The sequence below is a fragment of the Mastacembelus armatus genome, chromosome 1, assembly GCF_900324485.2.
Source record: "Mastacembelus armatus chromosome 1, fMasArm1.2, whole genome shotgun sequence".
In the NCBI taxonomy this organism is placed as follows: Eukaryota; Metazoa; Chordata; class Actinopteri; order Synbranchiformes; family Mastacembelidae; genus Mastacembelus; species Mastacembelus armatus.
The window spans coordinates 16105174-16132471 of NC_046633.1; the positions used below are offsets into that span (position 1 = coordinate 16105174).

General features: G+C 39.9%; 3 protein-coding genes across 3 annotated transcripts; all 3 read left to right on the forward strand.

The window, feature by feature from the left end:
• The first annotated feature begins 1369 nt into the window (after positions 1–1369).
• Positions 1370–3810, forward strand: timm10 (translocase of inner mitochondrial membrane 10 homolog (yeast)). The gene is made up of 2 exons (XM_026302418.1): positions 1370–1566; positions 3497–3810. Exons 1-2 carry the CDS (start codon positions 1496–1498, stop codon positions 3693–3695), a joined length of 270 nt encoding a protein of 89 aa, XP_026158203.1. The 5' UTR covers positions 1370–1495; the 3' UTR covers positions 3696–3810.
• Positions 3811–4720: 910 nt separating this feature from the next.
• Positions 4721–15466, forward strand: unc93b1 (unc-93 homolog B1, TLR signaling regulator). The gene is made up of 13 exons (XM_026303822.2): positions 4721–4901; positions 6296–6400; positions 6558–6699; positions 6795–6948; positions 7041–7202; positions 8635–8764; positions 8884–8977; positions 9869–9993; positions 11212–11394; positions 11577–11850; positions 12029–12150; positions 12271–12393; positions 13035–15466. Exons 2-13 carry the CDS (start codon positions 6296–6298, stop codon positions 13293–13295), a joined length of 1875 nt encoding a protein of 624 aa, XP_026159607.1. The 5' UTR covers positions 4721–4901; the 3' UTR covers positions 13296–15466.
• Positions 15467–23494: 8028 nt separating this feature from the next.
• On the forward strand, positions 23495–27232 carry crybb1l2 (crystallin, beta B1, like 2). Its single transcript, XM_026303550.1, has 6 exons — positions 23495–23669; positions 24443–24543; positions 24901–25019; positions 25951–26083; positions 26224–26366; positions 27061–27232. The coding sequence occupies exons 1-6, from the start codon at positions 23495–23497 to the stop codon at positions 27230–27232; spliced, it is 843 nt and encodes a 280-aa protein (XP_026159335.1).
• Positions 27233–27298: the final 66 nt, after the last annotated feature.

The following is a 27298-nucleotide window of genomic DNA, read 5'->3' on the forward strand; positions in this document are numbered from 1 at the left end:
CAGAATGTTTTTCTAATCTAATCTTTGCTCATTTCTGAAAGCCTGGATAACTTTTTGTCTTTGGGTTAAAAGGGTTTTATAAATTTAACCAACTGAGAAGTTTAGAGGAAAGCTGTCTTTTTGGTGGAACTGCTAAGAGACTTTTTGTAATGGGCCACATGCAAAAAAGGTTGGAGACCAGTGGTTTAATCAATGCATCACATTTTAAAACCTTACCATGTTTTGTGTTAAATTTGAAATATGAAGGTAAATTAAGTTTTATCTTAAGTGCTAAAAATATCAAAGTACAATAAAATAGAAAAACAAAGTACAGGTACCACAAAATGTCACTAATTTCACTTAGGAATTAAAAAAAAATGTTTTTGAAGCAAAGTGCTAGTTACTTTGGATGATTTAACTTTCTTCATTTTTAGTAGGAAAAAGTTGGGCTGCAGGAGTGTTAGATACAACGCAGCAGGCTGCCACCAACAATGAACACTTGTCTCGCTGTGACAGTGACCTATCTCAAGAAGATAAACTGGCATCAGTCCACAACCCTGAAGCAACTGGTCCATCCCAACTGGGTACTGGAGGGATCTGCATGACCTCAGGCTGTACTCAAGAGGAGGAGGAGGTGGAGGTGGATGTTCTGCTTTACTCCCCAGACAAAGTGTCTCAGTCCAGACAGTGGACTGGACTTGATAACATGGAAATAACTCTGGATGAAGAGGAGGAGGAAGATGTGTATGAGGTTGATGTGACTGGAGATGAGGCAGAGTGACAGTTGTTGTGCATTGTTTTATCACATTATGGGAGTAGTTTTGCAAGCATAATTGTCTTCTCTGTTCTGTTCTGGTTTTGTGTGTATTCACAGAGATGCTAGATGAAGACCAGTTTGCTGTGAATCTGTGTATAACAGACCTGTACATTCTTCAGTCACTGTGTTGTGCTTATAAAACCCTCTGCATTAAGGGGCCAGGCTTATGGCATTCATTTACAATATCAAAAGTTGAAATGGTTTAATTTTCATTATTACTATGCTAAAGCACTGATTCAAGTCTGGAAAAAAGTTCTTAATGGTGTTTGCTTTTACTGTTTGTCAGTAGTGTTATTAAGTTTGACTTATTTTTCTCAAGACTATATAAGGTAAGTAACTAAGATAGAAAATAATTTTTATTTTAGGACTGTATAGCTTAATTAGTTATGTAAATGTCATAATTATGTTTCATTAAAACAGTCCGTGTTTTCATGTCAGTGGTTTGTTTTTCCTTCCTGCGCCCAGCCATTGACTGAAGACTCACAGCTGTTGAAATACACACAAAGGCCATTAGGGGGCGCACTGTGTGTTCGTCATTAGTATCAAACTTTATTGACAGCGGAAGTAGTGGAAAGGAAACGGTACACACGTGTTTTCTTGCCGCTTTGAAGGTGACAGAAGCAGCACCGGGTCGGTTTTCTGTCCACTGCAGACGGTCTCCAAGGTGTTTGTGGTTGTGAGCGGCACTGAAGCACAGACATGGATCCCATGAAGGCCCAGCAGCTGGCAGCGGAGCTGGAGGTGGAAATGATGGCTGACATGTACAACCGGTAAAGCCAGGACAAGCTAGCTGCTAAGCTAATTGTCTCCTACATGCTGACTCTCTGCCAGTAGGAAACTGTCCCACGTCCGTAACGTTATTATAAACACATGTTCGTTTATCTAGGCGACCTGGGTAGAGACAGTTAGTGAAGCAGGAACGAGAGTCTCCAACATGGACTGCGACATGTGACGGTTTTGTTCCCTACAGCCGGTAAACACTGCACTTTTCTGCAGAAAACTAACTGATGCAAAGTACAAGCAGTGTATAATGTGTGTTGGCATGAACGTCCAGTCGTGTACTATCCAGAAGCAGGGAGAGCCTGTGTGTAACTCAATAAAATAGTCCAGGTATAATAAATATACCGATCCCATTGCAAGTAATGTATTATAAACAGATACAGAAGTAAAACTGACAAGCATGAAATTAAAAACATCTTACATTTTCTAAATATAATGTATTCATCAATGTGATAAATACATAGTCACGTAAATAAAATATAGCACAAGGTTTGGACTTAATATAGCACTGATAAACCCATCTATTATCAGGCAGGTTGTTACTGCTTGGTCGTTTTTTTAACTGGATTGGTGAAAAAGAGAGCAGGACTAGACTTTGTTGTAAAGATGTGCCAGAACAGTTGTGGTAGTGAAACTGTTTTCACTGCACCATGGGGTGAGTATGAGGAGAGGGAGAGAGAGAGCGAGAGCATAGGTTGAACATAGGGGGATTAAAACTGAGGTCTTTGCACATTCAGGATGAGGCAGGGATGAAGATTCAGCTATGATTTAAAAAATATAACAAATAACTGATTAAAAACATTTAATATAACAAATAACTGATTAAAACAAATTGAATATAACAAATAACTGGTAAAACAAATTTAATATAACTATAAATAAGTATGGTTAAAGCATGTGTTGGTTTGAGGGCATGTCCATTGGCCTGTATCACAGCACATGTTTAAACCTGCCATGGCAAGAAATTGGCAGACATTTATTAACATTGATTGTTGTTTAAGTGACCAGTCCTCAACCTGACATGATTGTATTGCAGCTATCATTAACTTAATTATTTACACCTGCAGAAAAAAGCACAGGTGCAGAATATGAGTGAATGATGGTTGAATTCAGTTTCAGGACGTTGGTTCATGCGGCCTCACTCACTTTGGCTACTAGGAACTGTGCCATTGTTCATGCTGTTTCTGACACATGTGCTTCTCCTTCTAATGACATCAGTTTTGACTTGGTATTTCCACAAATAATGAAACTGTTTATGGTTCAATTAGTATTTCAAAAAATATGTCATCACATTTTCAGGCAGATGCAAAATTATTTCATTATTATGATTGTTTTTCATTTCTCTTCATTTATCATTATCTCTTCATTTAACAGACATAATAAATAAAATGCCCTTCAAACTAAAGTCAAGTTGTGTGACTTTGGCAGCACCTAATGGTGTTTGAAGCCCTCATGAAGAACTGTGGGAATTCTTGTGCTCCGGTTGACACAGTAAACCAAACCTGACTAGTTTTCCAGTTTATATCTACGAAAGCAAAAATTATACGATCTAGAGTTGCAAACATCAGGGGGTTTTTTCAGTCTAATTCCAAACTGATGCTTACAACTTTTTTTTTTTTTTTTTTTTGTTAGACTTAGTGGTTAATAAAGAAAGTAATCAGGAAATTAATAATTTACACAGGTTTTAGTTGCACTGGTGTCATCAATTTCAGTGATTCCATAATCTTATAAAAACTCTATGGAGTTTGGGGTTTTAAGTCAGTGTCCTAATTTAACTGGCGGTTCCAGTAGATGGAGCTGTGAACATCTGACCATATGTGTGTATTGGCAGGACATGATATTTAAATGCCAGAAGTAATGAAATAGCCTGGTAAAAGTTGTTTTCACATGGAATCATAATTTATACAATCTGAATCCTAGAATGACCAACGCCTGCCACAGGAAGTGTGTACCGCCACATTACAAGGAGGCAGAGCTGACCAAGGGCGAGTCGGTGTGCCTGGACCGCTGCGTGGCCAAGTACCTGGACCTTCATGAGAGGCTGGGGCGCAAGCTGACAGAGCTGTCCGTCCAGGACGAGGAAATGATGCGGAAAGCAGCTGTTGGGAGCGGACTCTGATGAAAGAATCAAAGCGTGCAATTACTAGCTAATTGGACGGGGTCATCGTATCTAGTGTCTCCAAATGAGAGATTGGTATTTTAATGTAAGGGTGGGTAACTAAAAACTGTAAATGTAATGCTGACAAAAACTGCCTTCTCTACTGCAGTAGAGGATGATACAAAGGACAAGTTGGAGGAAGAACTGGAGCACATGGTGAAACAGCAACAAATCTTGAAACTGCTCAGAGATCTACCAGCCTCCCTGAATCTGTCCCATTCATTCACCTTCAGGTTGGCCTGGTCCTCGACAAGACCCCTGAAAACTGACTGTGACCTGTGACCATGTAATATTATTGTGAAGTTATACTTTGTGCTTGTTTTCAGAAGTCCAGAAACTTTAAGCTCCGTGGTACCAACCATCTGATACTCATTGCAGGTTAATACACACACTAAGGATTATTTGAATTCAGTGTTGGGTCCCAGGTTGCTCCATAAAGTTGAGTGATTTGTAATTTTTGAAGTTAAACGTGGGCCGTCTTCTTAATGTGGCATCGTACATCGGATGCAGGAATGGAGATACATTTTTCACAGCTGCATGTGGTCTGTTGTGCAGACAATGTGCTGTCAGTTTTGGACACACCTATGAAATGGATCAGGGTGTGCACTGTATTATGTATAGTAGTATAGTCTGAGCTAAAATGTCTTTTTTTTTTTTTTTTTTTTTTTATACATACAATCAACTACATTTAATAATTTTCAGCACTGAAAATAGCAACGAACGTATATAGGGGTCATTGTGATTAAATAGACATGTTGCACTGTAGTTTGCTCATTTGTCATACCTGTGTGTTGGTTACACGAACTGTGTCACAGCTTTTTGTCTGCACTCACATTAAACTGGATCTTACTTAAATATTAACACGAGTGTTGTCATGTAAAAGTATATTAAGACTTTTCGCAGAGGTGCTCATAATGCCGCAGCACAGGCAGAGAAGAGGTACTGTCTCTTTAAGACAGACTGAGGAACTGAATGAAACTGACTTTCGTTTCCTTCACGAAACTTTTATTTATACCTGCGCCTGGTTTGTCAGAAAGGGGAACTAGCAGCTGCTGGGGCACACAGTGATACCGGGACGGAGGTGGGCTGTGTGTGTGCGTGAGTTTTGTCTCTTTAAGGGGGACACACTTTTGTTTGAGGAGCGAGGAGCCCCGCACGACAAGCACGGTAAATGATTTATTTTTTAAGGTGTTTAACAGGACGGTAGTGTTGTTAACTAGGTGCGTTTGGAGTAATCATCTACTCTGTTTTAGAATAATCCTGAAGTGAAGTGTCAGGCTGACATTGGTACAAACAATCCTGCCCTTTAAAACGCAATTTCAGATATTTTTCATAATAAGTCTCAGCACAATACAGGACAAAGTAATAAAAGTGGAAGAAGTACTGAGATTCTTATTAGGAAATACTGCAGTGTAGCAATACTCTGCTGCAAGTAAAAGTAAAGTCTGCTTAGAATTTGACTTGCCATACTGGGGTGTGAATGTTATTCAGGTGTGAATGTACTGTATATGATGTATTTTTTATTCATCAGATCTTAAAAAGTAAAATAAATGTAGTGGAGTGAAAATATGAAGTAGCAGACAATGGAAATACTGAAGTATTGCCCCAAATATTTACTTAAGTGCAGTACTTGACTGAATGTACTGAGTTACTTTCACCACTGTGCAGAGGTCCAGTTCCAATGAAAGGGCTTTTCTAAGGGTCCACTGGGGCAGAGTGTGTGGTATGTGTGGGAGAAAAAGCTTAAATTAAAGTTGAAGTTCACTCTACTTTATACAGCTACATTGTTTCCTGTGAGAAAAAAAAGTATGATGATTTAGTGCTAATGTTTTAGAGAACAGAGAGCCACATCCTCTTTTACAATAGTCTTTAGTAAAATTATAAACACATTTTTGGTTCTTCTGACTCCATGCTTCAGCAAATGTCAATGTGAAATAAATTGATGGATAGTACTGACAGGTCTCGGCTTTAATTTGAGTAGGTTTAGGTTAATATGACAAGATCCGTGTGGAAAATACAGCCTGCAGGGGGTCAAAGGTCAACAAAAAGCATAATATTCTGTAGAAACCCCTAAGAGTTGATTACTGTCTGAAGTCTTCAACCCACAGACACAAACAGATGCTTTGAAATTGCAGCTGAAAAGGAAAGAGGATGAGCTCTTCACTCTTAAGCTGTCACATGGTCCACTTTCACTCATTTGGTGGCTGTATGAACTTTTTTATTTGGTAGTTCTTCAGAAATAAGTTGTGATTTTTTAATAGAAATATATTCAGGCCTACGAATAAGGATTAGTTTATTATCTATTAATTCAATTACTTCATTGCTTTTGTTTTAAATCAGTTATTTTGAGCTATTGAGCGAGTCGTGATTAGCTCCATCTGCATCATCTATTGATTAAAATATCTATTGATTAGAAATATCTATTGATTAGAAATTATTATTATTATTTTTGTGTCTTTGAGGCCTGTGGGAACATTTTAAGGAATCTAAACATAATCTCAGCATCCAGCAGTTTGGTTGACTGTCTGTTAATCCAGTGTACTGCTTCATTTGATCACCAGATGGAGGCAACTATTGAGGAGCTGGTCAGAGATGAGGATCATGTAGCAGTTAATGGCAACATGAATGAACTGCTGAATGTGGAGCAAGACCACGAGCAGGGCCAGGTGAGCTCAGCCATCCAGTGGAAAACTGTTTCGGTGATTTTCATGTGTGACGGTTTCTGTGATACAGCTCTTCCATGACTGTGATAAACCTTAACCACCTTTGCTCTTGTCAAATATTTACATAGCTTTTCCCCTTTTTTTCTTTCACGGAGGTCAGATGGAAGAGTTTTTGGGCCCACAGTCGGAGTACAATGAGGAGGAGGAGGAGAGGAAATACTATAGGAGGAAGAGGCTTGGAGTCATCAAGAATGTTCTTGCTGCCAGTGTTGGAGCCATGATTGTTTACAGCGTATACATGGGTAAGAACGACTGAAGCAAAGATAATGAAATAGACAGAGACAGTTAAGTCTGACTGTGATATGTTCTTTACATTTAATTTCTATGTGTGCTGTAGGCCTTTTGCAGATGCAGCTGATCCTCCATTATGATATGACTTATCGCGAGGTGAAGTACAGCAACCTTGGACTGGAGGACATTGACCATAAGATGTTGATGGGCATCAACGTTACTCCCATCATAGGTCTGCTGTACACCCCTGTACTCATCAGGTAGGCACACACACAAACACAAATGATGAGACCATTTTTATCTGAACGCTCCCATTCTACCTGTCTGAACTCTTTATGTCTCTCTCTGACAGGTTTCTAGGTACTAAGTGGATGATGTTTCTGGGGTCAGGGATCTATGCCCTCTTTGTCTCAACCAATTACTGGGAGCGTTACTACACTTTGGTTCCATCAGCTGTAGGTATTGGATTGACCATTGTGCCGTTCTGGGCCTCCTTGGGAAATTACATCACTAGGTAAGAAGCAGGATGTGGTGGGCTGGGTGGACCATGAAGGTGCCACTAGAGGTCGATCAGCATAGGCAGCTGAAATGTCCGTAGTTAAATGGATAGGCTCAGGTTGTTAGTCTAAATTTAATCTTCACTAAGCTGATTGTTGATTACCCTATTCTGAACAGCTACAATGCCCTGTGTAAAATAAACCATGTGACCACATTTAACATAATATGACAACATTGCCATTAACCTTGTTGATTTTTAGTGTAACACGTCAGCACAACAACCAGATGTTTAATACAACAATAAATAAATAACATAAAATGAAATTTCACCACAGGATTCAATACATGTTTCTAACCCATACACACTGACCTTTTGGTGATTTGAATTTTTTTTTTAGTTAAAAAAAAAAATCTGATCACTGTCTATGTTCTTTTTTAATATAAATACAAAATCAAACATTTGTGTAGTTTCCAAATTAAGCTCATTATTTTCTATTTATTGTACCTACACTGCACAATTTATTTTTATGTTTAGATGTTGAAAGCTGAGGAGTAACAGAAAATGAGACTTTGTGCATTAAGTTGGTCTGAGCAAGTAAAATCGTTTTGTATTGATCGTTTTGTAGTTCTCCTGTAGTTTTGCCAGTAGAAACAGTTGAGAGCAGATTTGATTGTCCTGCTGGTCAGATTGTGAGTCTTGCTGTAACTTGTCAGGCCCAGTTTGTTGTGGAATTCGTTTAGGGATTGTTTCAGGGAACAGGTCACTTCTGATGCTGAGCATTGAGGGCAGCATAGGTTTTACAAAACTAGAAACATGCAGGAGTTTGAAATGATGTTGGAACACTTTTGCAAACAAATTTTTGCAGATTTGCCAATGTTTCAATATTATTCTTATTTTTTTGCTGGATATGAGCATTAATGACTGATCCTCCTCTTAAGGCCTCTCTCATGTCATGGTACATTTTCTCCAACTGATTTTTCATTTCAGCCTGTGAATCAGCTAACATGCTCTAATTCAGGAGCTTTTGGGGCCAGGGGCAGTTACTCATTTTGTGTGGTTGGTAATTCAGCCCTGAATACTACAACAGAGCTTTTAAAAAAGCACCATTAGCTGCTTCAAGTGAGTGAGTGTTCATGGGAAAGTGTATTGTTTCAATCAATACAAACCTCAAATAGGTTGATTAGGCGCATGCCAGTCAAGCTAAGAACTTTTTGGTTAACATTTTTTGTGATTCCTAAATGTATTTTATTTCACTTTTGAAACTGAAAATAGAAACACAAGGCATATTCTTAGGCTCCTTTTTCTCAAATTAATTCAAACCATGCATTTTGAGAGTGTACAGCTGAATTAACATATACAAACACATGCCTAGCAAGCTGACACACATCTGTTTATATGTGACCAATCTTATCTTATCTATTACTCTTCTCACACCACACACATGCAGGATGGCCCAGCAGTACTATGAGTACGTCAACTACAAGGAAGAGCATGTTCAGGAGCAGAAAAAGCTTCCTAAGGGAGCATGCCACAGCTACATCATTGTCTTCCAGTCAATCTTCTACATCATCTTCCACGTGAGCTGTCAGCTGTTTGTTGTTCATCTCAGGTTGTGTACAGTGTTTACCAGCAGAAGAGATGCTTGCTGCTGCAGAAAAGATCTACTAATCCTTGTTTTGTCCCTCTTCCTCATTAGCTGAGTTTTGTCTTTGCGGAGTTTCCCATGTGTCTTGTCCTTGATGACCACCTGCATGAAAATGACCACATTCTCCACAATGTCAAATCCTGCGGTAAAGACACACCGACTTCCCATCCACCTATAAATAAATAAACATGAAGAAGGACAACACAACAGTGTTTAACGATTCATTGCAGTAACTGTTGCTGAATAGTGGTTAACGTAGCTCCTTAACATGAACCACTTTAAGCTTCTGGCATTGCCATAACAACTTAGGCTGTAAAAACAAACCTGTGTGCAATGAACTACAGGCTCATTTTGTTGCATGTGAAATCAGCTTGTATTTGTAACTGTATACTACCTGTATAGAAGTTTAAAATTTTAACAATAATCAAAAAATATTTACAATTCAAAATAATACAAATATAATGATCAGTGTCAGTGTCTGCCCAATAGAGAATTAACATCCAAATCTGCAGCTACCCACGGCTCTACGGAACCTTTGGCATCTTTCCACCCTTATTTAGGAATTTCCAGAATAAATTCAGCAAAAATCAAAATAATTGTTTCTGGCCACACCAGGCAGTTGTTTTCAGCAAAAAATCTCTAATAAACCATCTGAATACAAGGTATTCTATGACCACACATCACACAAAGAAAAGTAGTGGGTGGCTGGTGAACATAGTACAACACTAGATTTTTCTGTGCTTCCTTTTTAATCTAAACAATAAGAGGAAATAGAAGTGTAATGGGTTTGAGATCATCACATGACCACAGTTGACCTCATAGAACCGTGATCACACAGACATCCTGGGTTGAGTTTGAACTGCTTTAATTCCACATTCAGCTTTTTTCTTTAGCCACTTTTTGAAACTTATGTTTTTTTTTTGTTTTTTCTTTAAAATAGAGATGTAGACTCCTGTAGTAAACATACAGCTAAACCATGTCCTTTGCCTGTGGTGTTTTCATTTCTAATATCTGAACCTTCCTCTTCCTCTGCCAGGTGCAACAATCAGTGGAGTGATCCCTGGCTTCAACACCACAGTGCTGACCAAACTGCCTCGCTCCATGCTGCTCATCCAGGTTGAGAGTGCCCTTATGGGTTTCGCCTTCCTCGCCATGGTCGTTGTAAGATCTGTTTCAGCCACGCACGCACACACACACACACACACATACACACATCTGACTGCATATAGTACACTGTGTTTTGGCCATTAATTGTCTGTTTAGTGCTAATCTTAATTGCCTGTGTTCTGTGTCTGCTGTGAGAGTTCTTGGAAAAAGAAGAAATGAAAGCTAGATAGCAATGCCATTTCGCAGGACTATGCATTAAACATCAAAGGTAAAAAAAAAAAAAAGGGGGGCTTTCACACTTTGAAAGATGTCTCAGAATTCTCGCTCGCCTTTTTTTTCACACCAAAGAAGGTGTTTACGCTGAAACATCTGTGTGCTCAGTCATGTAAGTAAATAGAAAAAAATTAAAAAGAGACATCTTTCAGAGTGAGAAAGCCCCCTGTTCTGTGACAGTGCTAACCACCGTGCTGCCTGGCATGTACTAGAAATTATGTTTCATAATAACACCAATGTGATGACACCAATCTAGAAAACAGAGATATCTACTATATGGACGATATCGACATAACCTAATATACTACGCAACAGATGTTAAACCTGCCTTAATCAATAGTTTTAGTCAGTTGGGAGCAGCACAACAAACAACAAACATCTCATTAGTATTAATAAGCTATTTTTAGTAGACTTAAACACCATTAGCATTCTTTTGGAGTTGTGTTCCTGGTCCTCTGAAACTTGTCAGTCCTATATTCATTCTCCATTGACAGAGGTTTTGTTTTTTATTAATAACTAACTGCTTGATTGATTTTATTGGCAGAACACATTTTTGATATTGGACACCTTTTACATTGTTTAGGATAATTTGATCCATTATTTTACAGTAAAATTGCTGACTAATTGTAATTGTATACAGGTTAGTCTGCTCAGGCACGCACAAAGCCTGTAGTTATCTCAGCATGCTTAGAGTCTCTCACAGTGCAACTCACACAGACAATCAAACACACTCTCGCAATTCAGAGCAGTTTAGAAAGTTGGATTAAGTGTACTATAGTAATACTGTGATTTTAAGTCCACATCAGCCTGTGTGTATATTCTAACTTGCTTGTGGTGCTTTAAAGCCTAATAGTTCTCCCAGGGATCTTAACCTTGTTGGCTATATTGTGCTATGGTAAGGTAGAAGAAGTTGACTAATTGTTTACACTACTGCAAAATATGGACAAAACATAGCACTGATTCAAAAAAGTAATGATTGCTGTTTACTGCTACCCACAGTTTCTTGTGCTGTGTGGTGCTGCCTATCGCCCCACAGAAGAGATCGACCTTCGCAGTATTGGCTGGGGAAACATCTTCCAGCTGCCCTTCAAACACCTGAGAGACTACCGCCTGCGACTGCTCTGCCCCTTCTTCATCTACAGTGGCTTTGAAATGCTGTTTGCCATCTCTGGATTCTCCCTGGTACTGTCAGCGGAGCTGTAGTACTGTAGTAGAGCAGCCTTGCCTTACATTATTTACATTTGTGGTTTGAAATTTAAACTAATAAAATTATTGGTATTAAAGAGTAGGCAGTTTATAGTAATAAAGACAGATATGATAGAAAATATGTTTCATCTAATTCCTTTCTTTCTTTTCCTCTACAGTCCTATGGCGTCTGTGTTTTGGGCCTGAAAAGTCTGTGGCTCCTTATAGTTGTCTATGGCCTCTCCTGCTCTGTCTTTTCCTCTCTCTCCCTCTGTATGCTTCGCCTCCCGCGCTGGTTGTGTCTGGTGAGTGGAGCTGCTGTGCATTTTGTGTTGTTGGTGGTTCTCCTGGCGTGGTCTCCACATAAGAACTCACCAGATCATCTGGGCCCTCTGCTGGTGATCTCCATGCTGTGGGGACTCGGCACAGCACTGAACAAGACAGGCGTTAGCAGTGAGTAACAGCAGAGATCGTGGTGTCTGTACATACTGTGCAATAATTTTGTTCTCACATGACATGTGTCATCGTGTATTCCTCTGTGTATGTGTTTGTGTGTGTGTGTGTGTGTGTGTGTGTGTGTGTGTGTGTGTGTGTGTGTGTGTGTGTGTGTGTGTGTGTGTGTGTGTGTCAGCTCTGCTTGGTATGTTGTATGCTGAGGAAAAAGAACGCCTGGACTTTGTCTTCACCATCTATCACTGGTGGCAGGCCATCGCCATCTTCATAGTGTACCTCTGGTCTAACCTGCCTATGAGGGTATGTCACTGTATATGTTTAAAGAGTGCTTAGTGTGTGTCTGTGTTTCAAGTACTGCAAGAAAATAACCAACACTTGAACCACATTTCAAAGGAATGTTCTTATTTTTCCTTTCTTCAGGCCAAACTGTCCATCCTATTGGCCACTTTATTACTGGCCTGCTACTGCTATTGGGTGATGGAGCGTCGGCTCGCCAAGGATGTGCGACCCAGACTGCCTCGCATTCCTCGGCCACGGCACAAGGTGACTAGTAACAGGCTGTGATGAATGACTGAATTTGGCCAATTTCACCTTAGCAGATACATTTTTTCAAAGAATAGTGTACAACTTCTGCTCATGTACCCATGTTAGTATAAAAGCCTTTGTGGTATCAAAGTTTATTTACTTGTACACTGTACAGCTGCACATCAGAAACACAAGTATTTAATGGAGAAGCATGTTTTATGAGATCACAAGATAGACATTATTGCATTATTCTGCTGATATATTTTTAGTTTCAGCTTGATTTAGTCTAGACTTGGCCAATGTGTAGTCAGTGTTTGGGTTTTATTGTGTTGCTGGGATAGGACAAGGAATTTGATGTTACTGAATGAGGTTTTAGGTAGATGTGATTTGTTTAAACTTTTTTTGACATTTTACATGTGAATAATTATAATTGGTGGAACTGAGGTAAAAGAGAGTAAAGCTGGTGCTCTGCATTGAACAAGAGAGCTCTTTAATACAGAGTGGAGTTACCAGTGTTTTTGCCTCCAGCCTGTAAGCACTTAATTCCTTCCATAAAATCCTCTGGTGACAGAAATTAAGAATAGTCTCTATAAATTAGTGATATTTCCTGCACTCTAGTAAACAGAGTGGTGAGTGGTGATATCAATTTGTGTCTGCAGGTCAAAGGCTACCGCTACCTGGAAGAGGACAACTCAGATGAGTCAGACTCCGAGAAGAGTCAGGATGATGACGAAGAGGATGAGGAGGAGAAGGAGGGTGAAGACCATGTGGCAGGGGAGAAGGGAGCAGATGAGATGGAGGAAGGGGTCCAGGACACAGGGGGCCAGGGAGCTGACTCACCCAAAGCTAGAAGGAGATGGGCCAGTGGTCACCAGAGCAGACAGGATGCCTATATGAAGGAGGGGGAGATGGAAGAGTGAGGATGAGGGAGGGGGACAGGGGAAAAAGAAGAAGGGGATTTAAAGATGTGTTGGGTGCTGCTGTATTCATGAATCATTCAGATTTTTACAGATATTTATACTTTATGTGAAGTCTTTCATAATATACCAAAATACTCAAGCCTTATTTAAAAAGCTGTAATTACATGTTCAAATACGGTGCCAGCAGCCCTCCAGATGAAAAGGTGCAAACACTGAAAGAACTATATTGCTCTTTATGAATAGGCATAACAATCTTGTTTAGCACACACTGTTTAAAACAAGGCCGCAATTCAGAACACAAGAATACATTTTTGTTTTGCTGCACAGCATCTAATATAATCTGTTTCAGTACAGTATTACAGAAAACAATTAAGCTGTTTTTATTCTTCTCCATTGAACATAATATATAATATACAATCTGGTTTCTTTCAAAAAAGACATGTACTTTGTACTTTGTACAAACAAAGAGCTCAAAGCAACAGGAAGAAAAATGAGGAATTGACTTTCCAAGTTTAGGTACAGACTGAAGTGTGTTTTGTTGAATGTTTTTTAGATAACCTAACATGGTCCTGCCGGATTTGAACAGTGTAAACGGCTTTGGCAACACTTCTTTTGTCCTTGTTTACCTTCAACCCATCCATCCAGGTCACCAGTCCATCACAGTACCTTCAATCCTTTATGCTAATTTGTGAGACAAAGTAAGTTCAGATTTATGACTGTAGCTTATTGGGAGTATTTAAATGCAATGTTTGCAGAGTTTCAACATGAATGTGGTGTTTAGTGTAGTTCAGGACAGGTACAGGGCTCAATCACATGGCCTAGGCCAGTAAGGTATGCATTTCAGCACACAGTGTTTCAGCAGTGTACTGCTGTGGACTGTCTCAGCTATATTAAAATACAACAAGACAAGATACAGAGCTGTGCTGGGAGCTTAACATCAGAGTGGTTCTGTGAGCTAAAGAACCCATGCTCTGCTTGTAGTTTTATTCCATGGAGGGGGTAATTTTCAGGTAATATTCAAGTAATTGTTTTAACTTTTCTTGAAATCCAAAATAAATTTTTTGTAGCTGATGCTGTGTTGAATAGCGATATATTTACTGTGCTTTAGTTTTTTTCTCAAAGACGATGAGACCCATGCAAAAAGACAGATAGCATTGAGGTACAGAAACAATGGAACTGCTGATAACTGCCTGCTGATATTGCTAATGGCACTAAAGAGGAAGTACCACTGAGGCTAATAGTAGTATTACTGTTTTGTGATTATCTGATTATCTGGGGATCTTAATGTCAATACATCACTTTATTGAAATCCATCCAACATTTCAACATTTCTGAACAAAGGGGTGGACTGATTGACAATGTAGTATCTATGCTCACAGCATTAGCATGACTGAAAAATGGTCAGATCATGCCTTCAAACATACCAAGGTGTCAAAGTTGCCTTCCAAAGTCCTGAGAAGTATTGTAAAACATGTCAACTTAAACCTATTAAAAAGTCTCAATAATTTCATGACATAAAGGCAGCATTGTCTGTATGGAATATTTATTCCTTATGTCCTAAATTCCTAAATTCACACAGGATGTCTCTTTAAATGTTTTTCTTGGTTCCTCTTTCCTCATGTTTTTGCCTTACATCTTTTCCTGGCGTACTGTGTGGGCTAAGATGCAAGGAAAGGTCACGAGTGAGGAAAACGTGGATGTCACTAAGGGAATTGGGATTTACCCATGTCATGGCTTACCAGGAAATTTGAACAGAGTGCCATTTTTATTGTTAGTAGTCACATCTGTGCTTTCCCTGTTGTGACCATGTGAAAATTCAAAACATGTGCTGTAAAATGGCTTGTTAGTCATGTAAAGCTGACAAGTCCTGAGACATGCTATTGGCTGGTTTAATGATTGGGGGAGAGGATTTAGGGTAGACATTTAGAGAAGGTTAGTTTTACATTTTTTTTGTTTTTACATTATTGCACATAGTTGTCACTTAATTTCATGGTATGGCTTTTGTTATATTGATCATTTATAGTTTATTTTAATGCAAAAAGCTTTTGTGAACTGAAGCCAAATAATGTTGCAATCATCCCTATGAAGTTGTTAAATAATGTAATGTAGTGCTACTAATTGTGCAGCTGGAATACATTTTGTGTCTCTCTCGATTACACCTGTACATTTAATTAAGGTCTGTGTTGTCTGTGCTTGTATTTCCCTTGACAGGTGGGTAGCTTGTCGGCAAAGTCACTAACTTTAGATTAATTCATTGGTGGTTGCTAATTTATTATTGCCATGGAAACTTGAAAATATGAGTAATGCAAGCAATAGCAACACAAAGTAATATTTCCTTACCTTTATTATGGCACAATACCTTTACATAACCATTCACATATAAATGGAGACTACATCAATGAAGACTGCAACTGTGTTTTTCAGTAGAACTACTGTAATGAGTTCTATATATATAAGTATATAAGCACCAGATATACAAGTGCAACAAGTGTTGTCTCTGCGTACATGGACTCATGTAGGAGTTCAAGAAAAGAGGAGTATGAGGTGGCCTAAAGAGGAAGTTTCTACACCTCTGATGGTTTTTGTTATCGTTGTGGTGCTGAGCTGTGAGGCTGTAAGCTCAGAACCAAACTTTATGTTCAGGCCCAGGTGTAATCTGAGTGCACGCTCTGCTGCTGGTGCCAGTCCTGATCTGTTCCCTATCAGCGATTAATGAAGCTGAGGAACTGGACCTTGGGGGTCTAACAAAAAATGTTCTGATTTCTCCAGTGCTGTGTCTGTCTGTGTCCATGGTGTTGGCCTCTATAGCCTGGGTACCCATAGCACACAAAGCAGTGCAATGATAGAAGCTGGAGGAGGAAAGTAAGTAAGAAGAGCTGAATGTTTATGAGATATTTACATGTGTCAATTTTCTGGGTATCTCTATGCTATTTAATTTTTCTCCTTTTACTGGTGCCACCACCACAGATTGTATTTCCTAAAAACCTGAATATGATGTTTTTTTTTTTTATATCATTTTTTCACAAACACTCTCTTGCTAATGGACACTGTAGCGGTAAGGAATGGCCATTTCTTTTTTGCATTTCACTATTAGTATTAGCAAGTCATTTTATGTCATTTTATGTGAAAATTTATCTCTGTAACACATTTCATGGCAATCCATTCAATATTTGTTGCAGCATTTGACCAAAGTGGCGAACAGAGCTGATAACACGGGTTTGAGTATAAGTGTAATCTGGCTTTGAGAACGTGTTTGACAAAGTGTGACTGTGGTGCAGTTTGGACATTTGTTTTATAACACTGAAAAACAGTTTTCTAACACTGGTAGTTCCAGTTAAATGACCACATTATGAATGGATAGGCACATAAGCCCTCTTTGAATTGTTAGACTTTTTTTTTCAGCTTCCATCTTCCCATGGTGTGCATGGAGGGGTAGCTGTCACATGGCTCAGTACTGCTGCCCACAAAGTCCTCCCTGTCAAAGATCAACATATGGCAGCAGTGGTGAGACTGCGGGGTGAACAGAGAGTTACTGTTAAATTTAGCATTAGGCCTGTCAACCAGACACTCAGAGTGAACAGACATTCAACACTGAATTTTCTAGTTTCTATTTTTGAGCTGTCTCAGTCACTCGCTGTGTGGCTCACTCTGATGATCATTCTGATCAGTCCCTCCTACTGTCACGCCGTCACCATCATTTCCATTTGCTCTTTCCTGCTCTTTCACTACCACCTCCCTCTGTGTCTGCCCTCTCTTCCCCTGCAGGTGCTGGCAGCCCAGCACACTGGCCAAAAGGAAATGAAGCAGTGGTTGTGGTCTCAGATGGGGTACTCACCTCTGTCCAGATGGGTGAGGGAAAACGCCATCAGCTTGAACACATAAGAGGAGGAGTAGAGGGGGATATCAGATGGGAACTGGATACCTGATGAGGAGGATAATAAGCAGATACCCAGTTGTTGAAAGTTCCAGTTTTGAGGTGCTATTCTTCACTTGAGCATTTCCATTTTCTGTTTATATTTATTTATATTTATTTATCACCTTCTCAAATACAACACTAAGTTTTAGTCCAGGACCTTTGTCACAGTGCCACCAAGGAGACAGTTTCCCTGTGTGGCTGTTTTTTGTTGTCTTTTTTCTCATTATTTTACTCACAAACACTCAGACTTGCCTGGCAAACCTTTGAAGGGACCAGATCCTCAGATAGAGAATTGCTAGGCTTAACTCATTTTCATTTAGGTGGTTAAAACTAGCCAACATTAAATTGTATTAATGCCTTAATATATTAGTGTAAATCTGTAAAGTATATGGATAACAAGGGCCAGTTTTCTATAAAATGAATCCTTGTTTTGATACTTTAACTATATTTTTATGATGACAACATGCACCACAGCATGCACCTCTCTTTTGAATACAGAACTTTTGACACTTGTGAAATGTAATTTTACACTTTTGCATCAGGATTTTTGTTTATATAAATAGTGTTAGTACTCTTCCTCCACTACTGTATGTTTTTAACTCTACCATCCTAAAGATATATCCACAGACATGTGATGAGGTTGAGAAGAGTCCAAAATGTATTGCCTAAAATTGTCAAACTGGAGAAATTAATTGGTGAGAACTATAAAACAACCATTTATTTTTCTAAATGTTAGGTTTTCCAATTTTTTTCTGGTTGGCTAAGGAAAGAGTGTCAGCAACCAAGCCAGGGAAAGTCTTGCATTTAACTCAAACTTGACAAGTACAAAGAAAAAGTTTAAAAGGTTTATGTTCTTTCCAGAACACGGTGGATGAGTGGTCAGCACTGTTGCCTCACAGCAAGAAGGTTCCCAGTTTGAAACCCAGCAGGGGACTTTCTGTTTGGAGTTTTCTCCAGGTACTCTGGTTTCCTCCCACAGTCCAAAAACATGTATGTCAGGTTGATTGGTGACTCTAAATTGCCCATAGGAGTGAGTGTGAGTGTGTGAGGTTGTTTGTCTCTATGTGGCCCTGTGATGGACTGGTGACCTGTCCAGGGTGTACCCCTGCCTTTCATCCAAAGAGAGCTGGGATAGGCTCCAGCAGATCCCTGGGACCTTAAAGATGAATAAGCAGGTATAGATGATGGATGGATGGATGTTCTGGCCAGGTCTCATAGAAAATGAATGCTTGTAAGTGGGGTATACAGAAGTGACTTCCACACAGGTTGTTTGTTTGGATGTTTGGATACTGGTTCACTCTCAACAATGACAAGTTGGAGCTAAATCTACACTCAGCTGCTGAAGTCAGCAGGTGTTTGGAGAATCACCGCTCCGGCTCTGGCAAGCTTTACACAACATGACTAATCCTGGGGCTGTTATGTATAAAGTGCGTCAAAATACTGAAGGTGACACAAGTTTGTGCTTGTACCAAAGTTACATAAGAATAAATGCCGTGCATAAACATTCCTTAAGTGTTAAAAACTGTCCTCAGCTCAAACATTATTGAAGAACCCAAAAGGTTTTCTAATCCTGTGAGGAGCCTCCTGCTGATTGACCATACATGAATCATAAAAGTTGTACATTCTGTGATTTCAGGATGTATGGTCCAAATTCATTACGTGATTCAGCTCTTGAGGGAGGGAATTGGATTCAGACATCATTGTAGTTTTTGTTTAATGACATGTCACTGATTGATAATCCCACTTTTACCTTTTCTTTGACTCCTTTTTTGATTAAAGTTCAATTCAATTCAATTTTATTTGTATAGCGCCAAAACACAATACAATCATCTCAAGGCACTTTACAAAAAACAAAAACACCCTACAAAGTTCAAATTGTTTAGAACTTACCTGACATATGAACCAGCTAGTGTGGATTGTAATGTAACTCTGCCACTGCCACTTGTAACTTCCAATACTGTACAAAATGGAAGCACAACAAACAAGTGAACACAAGTGATGACCACTGTACCCTCCCCTATGCCTGTGGGGTCGGGGGGTTGAGGGTTACTCAAAAGGTGACATGCTGCAATCTCACCACTAGATGCTGCTAAATCTTTCACATTTGTCCCAGTGCACCTTTAAATAAATGTGGTTAAATAAGAAGTACAATATTTGCTTTCTAAATCTAGTAGACTGGAAATATAAAATACCCTAAAAGAGAGTAAATAGTAGTGGTAGACAGAGGTTCAGAATTTTCCACTGCTAACCACTGATAACTGTTGACTGCAGGTGAAGGTTGTACAGCTGGAATGAGTCCACATAGACAATGCGACAGTTTAAATGGGTTGCAAACTGGAAAGTAGACCTCTATTAGTTCCTAAAGTGGTTGTGAATCAACTTTCTTAACATTTTATCTGAAAAAAGGTGTGCCCTGCACGTGGGATCCGGTGACCTCAGAAGTAACATGCTTTATAGTGGGAGACTGGACGTTATTCTCTCTCTACTTTCTCAAAGATACACAGTTACGTAAACACTCACACACACATACAGTCAGTCAGCTGTCCACAGAGATGTGCAGGCGTGCAGGCTGCATGACTCATGCTCCACTCAGATGGAGCGGATGTTGTCCAGGCCCCAGTCATTGATGTTGCTGCACTCAGAGGTGAACCTGCACTAGAAATGCTGCACCTGTCACTTGCACAAAAGGAAAGACATGGAGGCCATGAAGGTGTGTACTGAATGTCGAAAAGAGGTAAAAGCAGTAAACTATACCACAGCAAGCCTTTTGTCCATGGCACACCAACAAACTTTATTTTTTCTGTACAGTAATATGGACTTTAAGTCTAAATGTATAATATATGAACCTGACATCATTCAGTTCATCCTACAGGAAAGTTCAGTCTTATTTTAGTTGTGTTCCCTTTTCATTTTTTCACTCTGAACATGATGGGAAGTTGATTTTTTTGCTTCTTTTACTTATATTCTCTGCTGCTTGGCCTTAAAGGCACAATGTATAAAAAGATTTAGCAGCATCTAGTGGTGAGAGTGCAGAATGCAACCTTCTGACCGCCTCTCACACTCCAATACTGTAGAAACATGGCTGCCTCTGTGAAAGGAGACTGCTCCCTATGTAGATTTTAACGGTTAATTCTAAGATTAAGAAAATGCAATGGCTGGTGTTTTTGATGATTACACACTAATGACAAAACATTTATTAACACTATATTTCATCTGTCTTTCCCATCTCTGTCTCTTTTCCTCTCTGTCTCTTTCCCACCTCTCTCTCTCATCTCTCTGTCTCTTTCTCATCTCTCTGTCTCTTTCCCATCTCCCTCTCTTTCTCATCTCTCTCTCTTTTCCTCTCTCACTCTGTCCCTCTCCCATCTCTTTCTGTCTCTTTCCCATCTCTCTCTTTCCCATCTTTCTCCGTCTCTTTCTTATCTCTCTCTCTCTCTCTTTTCCTCTCACTCTGTCTCTCTCCCATCTCGTTCTCTCTCTCTCTTTTCCTCTCTCTCTCTCTCTCTGTCTCTTTCCCTCTCTGTGTCTTTCCCTCTCTCTCTGTCTGTCTCTTGTTGTAACCCTGCTGACTCAGCAGATCATATAGGAACGCAGCCACAGATGAGAGTGGTGAATGTGGGGCTGTTGTTGGTCCATCCCTGTAGGTCAGCAATGCCATCGTATACAGCAACAATGGCCAGGGCTATAGGCAGAGAATGAGGAGGATTTGGAGAGCAAACTGTAAAGACTATTTCACTAATGGCTCCAAAAAGCAATTGAGAGATTTATAATTCTTGATTAATGGTAACAGTATGCTAATGATGTTTTCTTATGAGAACATTTTCTGTACAAAAAAAAAAGAATTCTTTAGAAAAACACTTAGCCTGTGTTACATCCACATAACATTCACCCCTCTCAGTCCATGGGTCACTGTTGCCATAGCAACAACCCCTATTGCCTATTGGTCGTTAACATTTCATCTGGAGAGCATATGAGTAGGTATCCACACACATACACACACAATGCAGAGACCACATCAAAGTATGTTGTAAATGCTCTAGCAGCATTTTATTTAGTGTCAGCTGGAGTCAATCTCAGCTGACATTGGACACGAGGCAGATCATTCACTGCCTTAGACACAACATCATCCATCCATTATCTATACCCGCTTAGTCCTTTTTAGGGTCACAGGGATCTGCTGGAGCCTATCCCAGCTCTCTTTGGGTGAAAGGCAGGGGTACACCCTGGACAGGTCACCAGTCCATCACAGGTCCACACACAGCCTCACACACTCACACTCACTCCTATGGGCAATTTAGAGTCACCAATCAACCTGACATACATGTTTTTGGACTGTGGGAGGAAACCAGAGAACCTGGAGAAAACCCACACAAGCACATGGAGAACATGCAAACTCCACACAGAAAGGTCCCTGCCGGGTTTTAAACCAGGAACCTTCTTGCTGTGAGGCAACTGTGCTGACCACTCACCCACCATCTTTGTCCAGTCACTTTCAACTTATTGCTTTTTAGTTTTACTTTGTAAACTTGGCTTTGCTCAGGTAGTGTGGTGTCCTAAAGCCTGTCCAGTTTCTATATTCTATTTATATCTTCACCAGGGCATTACAGGTGCAAAAACAAGCTATCAAATAGGCCTGTAAATGCAACTAGAAAGATATGCAGGCACAACAAACAGTTACTCATTCTCCACTATGGGAAGAATAATACAACCATTACTGAGTTTGAAGTTGTATTTTGTAATTTCACACACTTATGCTGGTGTCTGTCTTTGAATAGTGTGTTTTATTATAGCACATGGAACATGTCACTGACTTTTATATCACTGCACCTTATGTGTTCATCCTAAGTTAGATTGACTGGTGACTCGAAATTGCCTTTTGGTGTAAATGTGTTTGTTTGGCTCCGTGTGTTAGTCCTGTGATAGACTGGTGATCTGTCCAGTGTGTATCCGACCTCTCACCCAGTGTCAGCTGAGAACAACTTCTGTCCTCCAAAGACACTTGACAGAATAAAAGATGTTGATAATGGATGGTTGGAAGTCCATCCTAAAAACACTGTTCATTTATAAAACTGTTTACCAGGTACTCAGTAAAAAAATAGGAATTACTGCTGTTTTTTTTTTTAATGATTTTTTCCATGTGAGATTTTTCTTATTGTTCAAATAATACATAGGTTTTACACTTTACTTGCATATATTTTATTCTGCGATGTCATCTAACAAACACAAATATAATTGCTGTATTGCTTTAGTGGTAAGTCTATTTCTAAGGCCTGGTAACCACATCGTCATACATGTATATGTCATACTCCACCTCTCACTTCCCTCGTGTATAATAATAAAGGACTTCTGCACAGAATGCACTGGTGTATCCTCACTCCTAGCTTTTTCTCTTCTGTGAGAAGTGCTTTGTAGTGTCTCTTTGGATGGAGGCCTTAACTGTACAGAGTCACTGAATCCAGTTGTGAGTGCCCCAGAGTGCTCACTTGATTACTCTTGCTGTCGTCCACTCCACCCGCTGTTAGTGTGTTCATGTTACGTTCAGCAGTGAATGATGGGAGTGTGTGATGCACGCCTTCACTCCCACTATTGACCTTTCATTGATACTCACTTGAGCATGTTGATTTCAGGAAATTCAGATAACCAGGTTAATGAAGATGATGACTAAATCCAAGAGATGAATAGTTTTACATCAAGACGTCAGGAGCTCATCTGGCTTTCTTATCATCAACATATGCTAAGCCTTAATGTTGTAAAACACAACCTGGCCTCTGCAGCCATGTCTGGAGCTACAGCTGCCCAGTTTGTTTGTTCTCTTCTCCTGTGTACACTTTGGAAGAAGCATCTCATGGACTTTCTTCTAGCAGCTAACACCCACCAAAGTATTTTACCCACCTACACATACAAAAAAGGCAGTGGGCTTTAATTTAATAGCTTCCTCCCACTGTGATGAAGACAAAGATTCAGATTATTGTCCATGCACACTCTGAAAATCATTCCTCACCCAGAGGTGCAACAGTGAGGTTATTGCTTCTCACAGTTTATTGCTTTTCCTGTTATGGTTTGTCCCAGCACCTCTTGACACCACTGAAGGGAATATGAGTGAATAACTTTGTGACAGGTTTTTACCTGGTCAGCCTGGCTACTGCTATTACAAACCTGCTAATGGGTTGTATATATTTATATATATATATATATACACATATAATATATATCTGTGTGTATGTATGCTTATATATGCCAGCATCAGTCTGTAACTCTTTCTGCCCCGCCATCTTTCTCTTTGATGATGGGGGTATTTCTATTCTGTGGGTGCTGTGAGCTCAGCGAGTTTGTTTCTGTGCCTGTAATCCCTTTTCTCTGGGAGCCAGCATATAAAAGCGTTGAGGGGCCCAGCACACTCTCACACAGACCACCAGTCTCTGCCCTGAGTCTACTCCTTTACGCACACACTACCAAAGGTAAGACAGTGGACAAACATCATTCAGAAAAGAAAAGGCAGGAGATGAGGTAGACAGAGAGCAATGATAACATAATGTAATATCTTAAAATGAGAACAGTTGATTAATGGCCAGGTTGAAGAAAGTCACACTTTGCTGATGAAATGTGAATTTCTTTTGTTCAAATCAGGTAGGTGTCAATAAATACACTGTGAATTATTCAGAATAAACATTAGAGAGTTTGAAAATTAAGAGTTAAAAACAATTTTTAAGTTCTTGAGAAAAAAATTCTTTTTTTTACTATAAAAATAAGTGAGAGCCAAGTGCAAATGTGATATTTTGTGTGTTAAAGTTCAAATTGAATTCAGTTTTGCTAGAGATTGTACAAAAATTATTATTGGTTGAGTGTCTTCAGTGAATGACAAATTGATCATAAGTGTTTACAAATAGAAATTATTCATCAATATGTAATTTACAGAAGCTTGACTTTGAGGGCAACAAAGCTTACTTAATAAAACAATATCTCTCCAGAGAGGACGTTATATGTCACTATTCTATAGCACCTCCTACCTTCACTTTATTCTTTATCTTAACTTAAAGCTAAGCTAAAGTTAAGTATATTACTTTAAGGTACACTGTAGTTATGTTACGCTGATATTATTTGGGGAAGGTGTTTTAATCAAGGGAAGGGGCCAAAAAAGAAAAAATACCAACAAATAATAGGGAAAGAAAGTTTTGTACAGTCCCTTAGTGTGATCGCTGTGACTGAAAGCATCAATCTCTCTTCTTCTCAGTCATCATGTCTGCTGGAGGAGAGAAATCCAAGTCTACTTCCCAGACTGATGGGAAGGTAGCTCAGAATAAGATCTCGGAGATGGGCATGATGTCCTACAAGGTACAGTACACACACGCAAACACACACAGTATATCACACATACAGTAGAACAGATGATCGGACATCTACAAATACACCATAGAGCTTTCACACAGTGTGAAGCAGCTGTCGTCACACTAACAGTTTACCTTGTAGGCTGGCTGTCTTTTATTATGACCTGATGGTTCTTATGGGTCTGGGACGGGGTAGCTGGCAACCACAACAGCCAGAAAAACACGTCATGTGACTACTGTGCATTAAGTCATTGTAGAGATGTCACTTCATTTCACTCTCCTTGGGTGTTGCTCTTGACGTTGAAATCATCTCTGTCACTTCCTTTCCCACTTCCATCATTGTTCTCTCTGCATATTTGTCCAGATGTGTGTGTATGACCAGGAGAACTTCCAGGGCCGCTGTATTGAGATCAATGGCGAGTGCATGAATGTGTGTGACATGGGAATGGATAGGGTGCGCTCCCTACGTGTGGACTGTGGGCCGTAAGTAGTCAGTGCATGTACGACCACATATACACACCCACCCACACATGCAAATAAAATGTACCCAGCACCCACACTCCCCTAAGTACAGAGCAGGCAATTTCACAGTTGTACCTCATCATTATGTGACATTTCACACTTCAGGTTTTAGGCATTTATCTGGTGCTTTTATGCCGAGTGATGTGCAGAGAGTTCTGCACTGGAATGAACTGCTGACATAACAAAGCAAAAAATAGCAACGACTTAGGGGTGGGTGATACCCCAACATTTGGTTTTGTGTGATAAATAATACCTGTCCAGAATCATCAATATCTATATCTATACTGATACTTTTTACTATTGAAAGCAGCTTATTTACTTAAATATGAGTAATGTGTTTCATGAGATGACAGGATACTCAATATATTTTAATCACCACCAAATATTACCACATACAAGGCATTTCCTAATGCCTAAAGTACAGGATGTTTTTGATATCAGTCTTATTGACTTTATTATCAATTTTCAGAATAAAACCTCTTAGTATCGATACTTTCCAGATCCAGATGAGTAAGGAGATAAGAGCAAATAATTTCAACGACAGGAGAGGTACAGTGACAGATTAATTCAAAGCAATTGTATTACTAGTTACTACAATAAAGTCCAATAAAGACGACACCCAGTGATTTGATATTGCACTCCAGTAAAGAAGGAGAAGTCACAAGAGACAGATTTAACAAGAATGGTCAAAGCAGTAGAAGTCTAGATATCTCCACTTAATCTCTGGTTTCAGAAAACACTGGGTCCTAAATATGATGACATCAACAGGGTGTTTCTTTGTTTTTTGTTCTGAGTAAACTGATATGTGTAAAATTCTGGGAGTCAAGTCCTCAGAAGCAATACAATGACTGTCCATCATAGTCTGAGCTCATTACCCTCCTCCCTTCCTCAGCTTTGTGGGCTTTGAGCAGATGAACTTTTGTGGTGAGATGTTTATCCTGGAGAAAGGCGAGTACCCCCGCTGGGACTCCTGGAGCAACTGCCAGAAGACTGACTACCTGCTGTCTTTTAGGCCTGTCCGCATGGTAAACCTGTCTGAAACGAAATCATTTTCTGACTTTGGCAGCTTATATCCGTGCCCATAGTTTGCTCCACTTCCTCACCTTCTGTTTTTTGCTTGTTCAAACAGCTTTCCCATTTTTTTTCTATCTCTGCCACTGTCCAGGATCCAGAGAAGCATAAGATCTGCCTGTATGAGGTCGGAGAGTTCAAGGGTCGTAAGATGGAGATCATGGATGACGACGTTCCCAGTCTGTTTGCCTATGGATTCACTGACAGGGTGGGCAGCATAATGGTCAACTGTGGGACGTGAGTATTGTTAATACTTTATGTCAGAAGCATTTTTTACAAGCACAAAGAATACATTTTTCAACAGCTCCAGCCACAAACACCCTGCCTTTGCAGCAGTTGTGTCTAGCTCCATGTTTACTCCTGCATGTGTCAGAAACTATCCAATCTCATGACGTCATTCCCAAACTGGCAGAAACAGCAGCATAATCGCCAACTATATGAGCGCTCTAAGTGTTTGTCTGGGAACGAGTTCAGGAATAGAACCGTTTTCATCAGCAGCTAGCCGAGGGTGTCATGAACGTCAGCAGCTCAGTGGCTCTGTCTGTGCTCTCAGAGATGAGCCGGGCAGCAGACCCTGTTTCTTAACTGCTGTGATTGCTTGTAGTGCTCCATGCTGCCTGGAACAAATAGCTGGGAGGCAGACGTACTTGTGGTTTAGTGCTGACAGAATAACAAACAGATTGATGTCTTTATTTGTTAGATGTTAATCCTCCCTGATTATTTTGCATCTGTCTTTTCAGCACCTGTCTTTTCTGTCAACATTGTATTTTCTTTTCTAGGATCAGTTTTCCCTGATCAATTCTCTCATGTTCAGTCATGCGCTTTTTTTTTTCATTTGACTGTGATTTCTTCTGTAATCTTGTAATCTGCCATCACTTTAAAAATGTAAATTCCCTTCCTTTTCTTCTCCTCTTCTTCTTTCTCTCCTCAGTTGGGTGGGTTATCAGTTCCCTGGCTACCGTGGCAGCCAGTACCTGCTGGAGAAGGGCGACTACAGGCATTTCAATGAGTTCGGAGCCCGCTGCCCCCAGATGCAGTCCATTCGGCGCATCCGTGACATGCAGTGGCACCCACATGGCTGTTACACCATGTCCTCTAAGTGAAACCCAGAAAGGTTGACGAAGAGCGGGATTGGAGGAGAGCTGGAGGCCGAGGGTGGGCAAAGAGGG